Raw genomic sequence first — 10,088 nt, forward strand, 5'->3', positions numbered from 1 at the left:
CTAAAACAGAGGTCTGTGTTTCCTGGAAGACTGTGAGCTCCACGAGTTCCCCCCGCGCCACCCCCCTCTCCCCGCCTCCCTGATGGCTTTGTTTGCCTCTCACTGGGTCCCCTGGGGCCTAGTGTTGAGCTGGCCTTCAGGAACTGTGCCCAATGACTAATACATGAATCCTGAGGTGGAAACAGGATCGTAGGAAATAGGGGCTTTCCTGGAGCCAGACAGAATATCCACTTCTTCCAGGTGGGAACTGGAAGCAGTAGGGTATGGGGGACCCCTTGCTGGGGGTACCCACCAGCGGACCTCAGGGCTGGGTGTGTTCCTCTGTACACTCCGTGACACGAGCAGTGATATGGCAAGTGTTGCAGGTCCACTTTGTCACCCGATTACTCATTCAACAAACGCTCAGAGTATCAGTTCTGGGCCAAGGGCAGCCCTGGGTGCCAGTGATGCAAAGATTATTAGGGCATGGTTGGTGACCTCAAGGAAACTCAGGTTGCTCCGAAGGAGGACCTTCTGGAGTATTCCCAAGGCTATCGCTCCTCTCTTCATGACAAAGAGGGAAGTTGTCTCACTGAATAATCATAGAGTTTGAGAACTCAGAAGAAATCAGACACCGCCACGTCCCCCTCTGCCACCAAGCATGGAATCAGCAGGCCGTGAAAGCATTCTCAGGTCCGTGGGAGGGAGCGTGAATTTCTGTACTTTTAGGGACTAGATTTCAATAGAAAATAGACGCTTATTGTTTGCTTTGTGCTATTTGGAAATGGAAGGTTGGTGCGTTGAAATTTCAAGAGACTGATGATATAGCTCAGGTACTTGAAGTTATACAATCAAATGACAGCCTCCCCCCTTCCCCACCCACCCCCTAAACAAAGGAAAATTAAGACAAAGCAAAAACCAAAACCTTTGCAAGCTCCTGCCTCACTCAGGAAAAGCCAAAGTTCTCCAGTGGCCCAGCAGGCCCTGCACCGTCTGCCCTGCCTTCACCTCCCACTCACCCCTTGCTCTCCTGGCTGTTCCTTAAACTCAGGCACGCTCCTGCTTCAGGGCCTTTTCACAGGCTGTTCCTTCTGCCTGGAAGGTCCTTCCCTCAGTATTCACATGGCTCTCCCCTTACCTCCTTCAACACTTTGTTCAAACGTCACCTTCCCCGTGAGGCATTCACTGACCATGTTACTTAAAACTGCACCCAATACTCTCTACCCACTTGTTTTCTATTTCTCCATCACGCTCATCACAGTCTAGCATGTTAGATGATTTATTTATTTATTCTTAATTTTCTTCTTTCTCACTCCACTCACTAGACTGTCAGCTCTGCAAAGGCAGGAGCTTTTGCCAGTTTTGTTCACTGCTGTGTCCCCAGCATCAAGAACAGGACTGGGCACATTGTAGGTATTCAATAAATATTTACTGAATGGACGATGCTTATTATGTGTCAGGCACTATGCTGGGTCCTTCAATGATTAACAACTAATGAGAATAACTAATATTTAAGGAGACCTGAGGCAGGTTTACCCCAACTGCCTTAGAAATATGTGTTTGTGTTAATTGCCCACTTGCTCCATGCCAGGCCTGTGTGAAGTTCTTCTCAGGGGTTAGCTGTCTTGAGTTCTGGCTCTGGGGGAGTGAGAAAGTTGGGAGTGGCTATGATTAGTCCTGTTTCACATGGGAGGAAACTGAGGCTCTGAGAGGTTTGTTATTTGTCCAGGGGAATGCAGTGAGCAGAATTCGAACTCAGCACAGTCACGCTGCAGAAGCCAAGTTCTTAATACCACGTTCTTTTGCCTCCCCAATGCCCTACCTTGCCCAGTTTTCACACCTCTATGAAGTCTGTACCTTCATTAGCCCTGTTTTTAAAGGAGGCCACGGAGACTCAGAGAAGTGAAGTCACTTGCCCAAGAACACACAGCTGCAGAGTGGCAGAGCTGGGAATCAAACCCAGGGCTGCTCAGTCGTAGAGCCTGATGCTCCACTGCTGCCGTGGAGTGAGCAGGTGGTGACAAGACAGCATGGGTGGAGCCTGCTTTAGGTACAGTTTCCTCAAGTTGGGTGAGGGCTGGGGTGGAGCTGTGGGTCTCAGGGGCTTGCCTGGAGATTTGGTTCCTGGACCTGAGCCGAGAGCACTGACCCAGAAGACCTTGGACTCACCTCAGTCTTTAGAGTTACCAGTTGTGGGCTGAGAAACTTTCACATTGGGATACAAAGATAACTGACACACAGTGCTTGTTCTGTGCCAGGCCCCGTTGTGTGCTTATATATCTGAAAATCCTTACAACCCTAGAAGTACTATTATTATGCCTATTTTACACTTGAAGAAACAGAGGCACAGAGAGGTTAAGTCACTTGCTCAAGGTCACACAGCTAGAAAGTGATCGAGCTGAGATTCAAACCTAGAAGCAGGAGCAATGATAGAGGAGAGGTAGGGGCCATCAAACATTGAACTAGATCTTCACACCCACCTGAACAGGCCTGGCAGAATCAATGTGTAGAAAAACAGAAGTGAGGAAGCTATTTCTATGACATGTGAGGAAAAAAAAAACCATAGCATACAGTATGTACCACTTGTATAAAAAAAGAAAAATATATTCGTGCAGCATCAGAAGGAAATGCACAGGAGACACTGGGAACATTCACTGGGGGTGGACTCAAAAGCAGGGTGGGAGGGAGAATTTTTAACTCTATGTGCCCTTGTAAATTTGGTACTGCGATTACATAGCCAAAAATTGAAACTGAACATTTAGAAATTATGCTTATGCTTATATAAGCAGACTCTCTCTGGGAGGACGCACAAAAAACATTTTTAAAAAAGGAAAAATTTTCTAATGCCATGGCTTGTCTACAGTGGTCCTGAGGAGGGAGGGAACTCAACTTTTCACCACAGGCCGAATGTAAATTTTGAGTTTTCTACTGTTTGAATCAATGCGACACTCCTGGTGCAATGGATAAAGATGAAGTGGGCCCAAAAAAGAGGCAGCTCCACATGCACCGATATGGAAGGAACTCTGAAACGTGGTCAGATAGGCAGCATGGGAAAGTAAAAAAGATCCATTAACTGGAAGCTGAGGAGGAGGAGAGGTCCACTTGCAGACAACCAGACACTTGACACACACAACCGCGCCCAGTGTGGGCAAAAGCTGTACATCTGAGGGGCAGTCTTTCTGCCCACTAGGGTCCTTTCTGTCTTTTTCACTGTGAACATTTTCCTAGACTCACACTGCCCCATCCACCGCCCTGGTTAGGTTATTGCTCTAAATAAGTTACCAGAACTGTGACACATTGAGGCTTTGTGCACGTTTGTGCTGGTGGCCCTTGGATATGAAGTTCACAGGCACCTGCTATGTAATGAGGGAGACGGGGGCGGGGGGATTGGCAGCCCTGGGGTTCTGTGACCCCAACCGAGGCCAGGGCCAATTCTGCAGTAAATGTCATCTTGGTCCCTGGTTCAGTAAACAAATATTGTGATAAGGTCCCTTTTGGCTCTGATACTCCAAGGGTCACCTCCCAACTAGGATGGCCTCTCTGGGCTCCACATGGCTGCCCTTCTAAGACACCCATGTCTTACCCAAGTCACCGCTAACCACGTGTGGCTGCGGCTACCAAGCAACTTCTATTGAATCTTAAAGAATTTCTGTTTTAAAAGACATAAAACATTCCCATCACTGAAGAAAGTTCTCTTGGACAGCACTGCTCTTAGACTGTTTTCAGTGGTTAAATTCTTTCAGTGGGAAGGGAAAGCCACTCCTAGGTTGACGTTAAACATGGTGTTATTTAAGTTTTTACATCAAGACGTTTCCTAGCAAAATAGCAATACATTGTTTTCCGGCTGTGTAATTACTTACCTTAAAATAAAACCAGTTCCTTAAAAAAATTGCAAAGTAAAAGCAGTTTCAGTGGCCTGCAAATAAAGGGAGGGCAGGAAATAGGTCTTCACCAGGGCAGGACCAGCCCTGGGCTGGAATCCTAGTCTGGTTTGGCCAGGGTCTGCCTGACACCAGCCTGTTCTAGCAAGTAAGGAGTGGGGGGAGATACATACACCTCCCTTTGGCCCCAGCAACCAGACCTTGGAATATTGGGAGGGGACCTGCTTAACTTTGGCCCCAACCTTCACAGAAAGCAAGCTCTGAGTCCACTGGGCTCTGGATCGAGTCCTGTGGGGTGCTGTTATCCACACCACATCCAGCTCAAGGAGGGTGACTTCTCTCTCCCTTGCAGAGGACTCCTGCCTTCTGCTCACCCCTCCCTCCCACCCACCCACCCTGGCCGCCTTTGGAGGGCTGCCCAGACCCCCCCCCCAGCCCATCAGCAGAGCCCTCAAACAGAGTCACAGGACCGCTCCCCTGAGGTTTAGCATCAGTCTTTAATGCTGTCACACTGCACATTGACAAGTCACACACTTTGGTCTTGTGTTGGCAGTGGCAACTTACAATGAGTCGAAAGGTCTGAGCACCAGACTGGCCTGCAAGGAACAGATACTTGTTCCTACATGCCTCCCCCCGCCCCCACCAGGCTCCTTCCGAATTCCGTCAGGGCCCCTTACAGAGAGCAGCAGCTGCCGTGGACTGGTTTCATTTGCGTGCACACCAACTTTACACGGAATCATAAAGACACATTTACAGACGTTCCACGGTGCTCCTGTAATCAGAAGCAAAGGCCCTTTTATCAAAAGGGATTATACCTGGGGCTGTGCAAAATGCAAAAGGATCAGGTCCTTTTGAGAGTCCAGAGTCCATTAAATGAAAAATTACCTGGGCCACTGGTAAATCCCAGGTGTGCCAAAAGATTGCCTTACAGAAAAGGAAAGTGAGCGCACCCAGCCTTGGAGCCAGGGGTTGAGAGGACCCCCTGCTCCGGCCAGGACCCCAGACGCTCGAGGGAGAGGCAGCTGCACAAGTTACTCGCTCACTGGAGGCCGGCTCCCTTGGTCTTGCTGGAACGAGAGAGAGGTATTGCTTGTGGGAGCCGGCCAGGCAGTTCGGCAAAAATAGTCTAGGTTCTCAATTTGAGATGGCAAGAGAAAAGACGGGATTCTTCAGGGGAAGAGTAAGACGTGGGAGACAAATACAGGATAAAACATGAACTGGTTACACAACAGAAACTGAGGAGTGTACAGGACCTGGTAACCAAGAAGGCAGGTCCATACCACGTCTAACATCTGCAAGCAAAGGGACTACAGAGGGATCAAGTCCAGCTCTGGGTCTGCCTCTCCCCCTGGGCAGGGCCTGGGGGAGGAGGGTGTGGGCCCATCCCGGAGGGTGGCAGGACCCAGCGGGGCAGACTGGACTGCCTTTTCCTGCTGTCCCCACCACCTGCCACCCTATCGCTCGAAAAACCACTTAAGTCTAGTGCACGACTTTAAAAGATTGTGTAATATATTCTCTGGAAAACATTCAGCAGTACAAAAGCCCGCCCTGGGCCCTCCCGCCCTCTCGCGGGTCCACAGCTGGTGGAACAGTCTGGAAATCCTTGAGCTCTGGAAAGGTGCCTGGTCAGTCCTTGGGGAACACAGTTGACTATATCGGAAGAACCTGCTCAAGAACGGTTCTTGACGTCTGGGGAATCCTTTCGGGGAAGATCACTTCAAACTCAATAATAAGGTCTCCACGTTTCTCGGGCATTTTGGGGAGAGGAAGTCCTTCTCCAGGAACTTTTCGCCGCATGCCAGGCCTGATGACATCTTTGAATACAACAGGTATGGTCCTGCCGTCCAGAGTTGGGACATTCACTGTACAGCCACACAGAGCCTTGGAAAGCAAATGGACAACATTAGATAGAGAGTAGCTTCGGAAGCTCACATCCTGCCCAGAGACTGTTTAATGTAAGGTAAGCACCATGAGGCCTTTGTAGCTAAGACCCTGCCCCCAGATCCACCCAGGTCACCAGCACAGAAGCTCTGGAAAAACAGAGCCCTGGAAAGTCTTGTTGCTACTGCACCTCCCAAGCCTGGCACACACCAAGAGCTCAGAAATATGTGTCAAGCAAATACTGAACTGTGTCAAAAAGCAGCCTTCTCCCTCCGCAGACGTTGCCCTGCCTAGTGCCTTACCTCCCGAAGGGTGATCCTGGCTGGGTAAATGACATCAGAGCCATCTCTCTTAAAGATATTGTGTGGCTTGTCCTTTAAAACAAAGACAATGTCGGCTGGAATGTTGTTGGAGGTCTGGTCTCCTTCCTTGGGGAAGGTGATTTTGGTCCCTTCTTTCCACCCCCGCTTCACTTCAATGGTCAAGATTTTGTCTTCGTTGCGAATGCTCTTTCCATCAGGGTTCAGCCGCTTATGAGAGATTTTCATTTTCTTGGTACAGCCGCTATAGATCTCTTCAAGTGATACCCTGAGGTCATGGGTGACAGGGGGATCTTGCTTCCTTCGGGTGGGCTCTTGGGCAGGGCGGGAGCGGCCAAAGTTCATGTTGGTGAAGCCACCCATGCCCATAGGGAAGCCTGAGAATGGGTCATCGATGTCCATGCCTTCCTCCCCGTTGCGCTGCCCAAAAAAGGTGTCAAAGGGATTTCGGCCACCGAAGAACTCAGCAAACATGGCGTGAGGGTCTCCATGGAATGTGTAGCTGAAAGAGGTACCGTTAGCACCACCGCTGCTTCCGCCACTGGGGCCACTGCCCTTTAGGCCTGAAAAGCAAAAGCAGAAGAAATCAGATGGCTGGCTAGGAGCTTAGCTCTCCAGGAGCTTTCCTTAAGGAAAAAAGCTTAGGAGCCATTGCGGGAGGGGTTTTTTTAGCCTGTCTGGGAAGAATAATGAAGAACCCCAAGCTTTTACCTCCCACTTGCAGCGGCAAAAACAGAACCCTTACTCCCCAAGGTAGGTAGTTCATTGTGGCATGACAGTAGTGAAAGGCTCAAGCTCTGAGATGGCCATATCTCTTGGGGTCACCCAGGTCCTCACACCTGAGTAACCCATCCTTCCTGCAGTGTTACAAGGAGTACAAAGAATTCACTAACAGATCCGATGAAAAAAGCACAACCCAGGATCAATTTTCACTAAATGTTTACTCTTAAATACTTTAGGGCTAGAGACGTGTGGGGGAGTAGAGATGAAGGTGAAACTGTAAACGGAGACTTTCAAGTTCTCACACCCTGGCACTTACTACCACCATTCTTATATAAAAAGTCACTTATTTCTGAAGACCAAGCCCAGAAGCCAGCCTGAGTCATCAACGAGCAACTGGACACCAAGAAAGCTTTCTTTTTCCCTGAAGAGGGCGACCCCGGGGAGGCTGGGCAGAGACAGGCCCCATTGCTCCATACACCTTGACGGCCGACTACGTGCCCGGCACGGCACGGAGCCAAGTAAGCACTTTACAGGGATTGCCTCACTCCACCCTCGGAGAGCTCCGGGAGGTCGCTCGGCTTTAACTGTCACTCTCGTTTGCAGGCTCACTACACGCAGGCTGTGGCCGGCGCTCAGCCAGAGGCCCCGCCCTGCACCTCGCCCAGGTGAGTCTAGGGCCCGCGGGGCCACAATGTCACCACTCAAGCTAGGCCTCCGAACCCTCTCCTTCAGCACCCCGGACCGATCGGGGCCGTGGGCGGAGGCGGGCGCCCAGGGAAAGGCAGTCCCAGACATACTAGAAGCTTCTGGGCGAGCAGCGCAGCCAGGGCTGCTCCTCCCATCGGGCGGCCGCCTATCCGAGAGCGGAGGCCCGTGTGGCCAGAGGGCGGGGGCTGCTTGCCCCCGGGGGCCGGGGCGCCCCCCACTCCCCGGGACGCCGCAGCGTGGCCGCTGTGCCTCGGTTTCTCCGCCTGTCAAACGGCGGGGCCGCGCCCCCGGCCGCGAGCGCGCACACTACCTTCCTCCCCATAGCGGTCGAAGATCTCGCGCTTGCGCGGGTCGCTGAGCACGTCGTAGGCCTCGGCGATCTCCTTGAACTTCTCCTCGGCGCCGGGCTCCTTGTTCTTGTCCGGGTGGTAACGCAGCGCCTGGCGACGGTAGGCCCTCTTGATCTCCTCATCCGACGCACCGCGGGCCAGGCCCAGCGTCTGGTAATAGTCCTTGCCCATTGCCTGCGCGTACGGCCCGGCCCCCCCCCGCGCAGCTGTAGCCGTCCCCCGGCTCCGCCGCCGCCCGCTCCCGGAGTCTATATACTCGCCCGGCGGAAGCTTCCAGAGCCCGCCAGCCCCCTCCAGAACCTTCCTCCCCGCCCCCTACGCAGTTTCGACCAATCGCCGCCGCCCAGGCTGCGACGCGCAACATCCGGGGCGTGGCCGCACCGCCAACAGCCCCCTGCGCGCGGCCACGCCCCTTCCCGCTCCGCCCTCGGCGACACCTCCCCGTGGCGCCCGCCCCCGGGAGACGGAGGCCCCGCCCACCCCCCGCGGGAACCAATAGAGATCTTGCTTTACTGCTCCTGACGACCCGGCCGGCCGCGCAGCCCGCCCCCTGCCTGGGTCAATAGGTTACGACGAGCTGCTCCGGGAAGGGGCGGGGTCGGAGAAGGCCCCGCCCCTTCCGTAGCAGAAGCAAACGTGCCCGCTCTTAACTCACAGGGCGTGGGAATCAGTTCCTGCCGGGAGTCTCGGGGTGCGGGAGTTACCTAATCTTTCATTGCCCCAGACACCCACCCTGCTTCTGGGACTAAAATTATCCACCCGCCCTCTTCTTCCGGCTGTGGGTAGAATGCACTTGGGAGCCCCGGTACTGTCCCTGTCCTCACCTATACAGTACCCTGTAAAGCGAGGTGAGCACCCGGGACCAAAGTTCATCTCCCTGGAGAGGTCTTCTCAGTCCAGCTCCTTAAGTCTTTCAGTTTACCGTATTCTCAAGAACTCCTGCCACTGAAATTTGAAATTACCCTGTTCCTTGGTTTTCATGCTAAATGTCACCCTTCTCCCAGCCTGCGACCACCACGAGGGCAGGGATTGGGTCTTGTCGGTGCTGGGTCTCTAGTGGCAGAAACGTGTCTGGAACCGACGCTTCGTAAATATTCCTGGCTGTTTTTAATACACCTTCTTTTTCCCCTCCCCACTACCTTTATGATTTGGGGGAGACATGGGCGTGTCATACACCTCTCAAGACCTCTGTTTCCTCATCTGTGGGCAACATGATCCCTTTCGGCTCTGAGAGTCTGGGGTGTCTGTGGTCAAGGGCAGGGCTGACGGGGTAAGAAGGCTCAGAAAGGGGTACCACCTGAGAAGGGAAGAGGGGTGGGTAGGTGGTGGTGCCCTGTGAAGGAGAGAGTTTCCTGGAAGAACTGATTGGGAGGTCTGGGCGGTGTGACACTGGCTCTGGAGCCAGACAGCCCGGTTTCATTCTTGGTTCCAGCTCTTCCTGGCTGTGTGATCTTGGGCTGGTTACTGAGCCTTCCAGGGCCTTTAGCTTCCTTATCTGTACAATGGGGGTAGTAGTTGTACCTGCCTCATAGGGCTTTGAAGTTGACGTTGATTCAACATTTGTGAAGTGCCCAGGACAGTCCTGGCCTAGAGGAAGTGCTGTCAAAGGGGTGACTAGCCATCTGGTTGAATGGTGGGCTGCTGAGCCACCCGCTTCCTGGCAAAAAGCTTCTGGTAACTACTGCCCTTGTGCAGGCTGGAACTCCTGAGAAAGATGCCATGGCCTTCCCCTGCTGTCTAGCAGGGGGATTCCGGCCATCCCTGGCCACCCCGACCCCAGGGTAACCGTGTCGGTAAGGACTCTGGACTAGGACACACACCAGCTGACCTGGGAGGATGAGTCTGGGCTGGGTGCCCAGGGGCACAGCACTACAGGGTTCCTGAACCAATCATGGAGGGGAGAGAGTTTGAATTTTTTAAAAGCTACATAAACAGATAGCGGGAGAGTCACCATGGGGAAAAACTCAGAGCTTGTGGATTTCCTCACACTTATAAATTTAAGAGTTAACAGATGTGGCAGCCTCCAAGGGTCTTCACATAGCCCTGAGTGGGCCAAAAACATCATGTGAAGGGTGTCCTTGTGTTTAGGGGCAACCTGAGAGCTGCGAACTCTCCCTTCCTTGAGCAAGCCTGGGTCATGTTCAGGAAGTTTTAATTGTTCAAACCCCCCCTCCCAAAAAAGAAAAAAACAAAAACCAAACTCAACATCTCTTCTTATGGCTATGATTCTTTGACCTGGACACTCA

General features: G+C 52.5%; 1 protein-coding gene across 1 annotated transcript; it reads right to left on the reverse strand.

The window, feature by feature from the left end:
* Positions 1-4,338: 4,338 nt before the first annotated feature.
* On the reverse strand, positions 4,339-8,063 carry DNAJB1 (DnaJ heat shock protein family (Hsp40) member B1). The gene is made up of 3 exons (XM_022558659.3): positions 7,803-8,063; positions 6,044-6,624; positions 4,339-5,741 (listed from the first exon to the last, which is right to left on the reverse strand). Exons 1-3 carry the CDS (start codon positions 8,011-8,013, stop codon positions 5,511-5,513), a joined length of 1,023 nt encoding a protein of 340 aa, XP_022414367.2. The 5' UTR covers positions 8,014-8,063; the 3' UTR covers positions 4,339-5,510.
* Between the last annotated feature and the right edge of the window lie 2,025 nt (positions 8,064-10,088).

This window comes from Delphinapterus leucas, unplaced genomic scaffold (assembly GCF_059928025.1).
Source record: "Delphinapterus leucas isolate spDelLeu-1000000601 "Yukka" unplaced genomic scaffold, BTC_Dleu_Yukka2 spDelLeu_asBTCV2_sq25, whole genome shotgun sequence".
NCBI lineage: Eukaryota > Metazoa > Chordata > Mammalia > Artiodactyla > Monodontidae > Delphinapterus > Delphinapterus leucas.

What these genes read in the sequence shown, in the direction of transcription:
- DNAJB1 (XM_022558659.3), bottom strand. Translation starts at nt 8,013, where the DNA reads ATGGGCAAGGACTATTACCAGACGCTGGGCCTGGCCCGCGGTGCGTCG. An exon ending in CGACCGCTATGGGGAGGAAG is followed by an intron (nt 6,625 to 7,802) that starts GTAGTGTGCGCG and finishes TTTGCTTTTCAG; the next exon opens with GCCTAAAGGGCAGTGGCCCC. An exon ending in CCAGGATCACCCTTCGGGAG is followed by an intron (nt 5,742 to 6,043) that starts GTAAGGCACTAG and finishes TTGCTTTCCAAG; the next exon opens with GCTCTGTGTGGCTGTACAGT.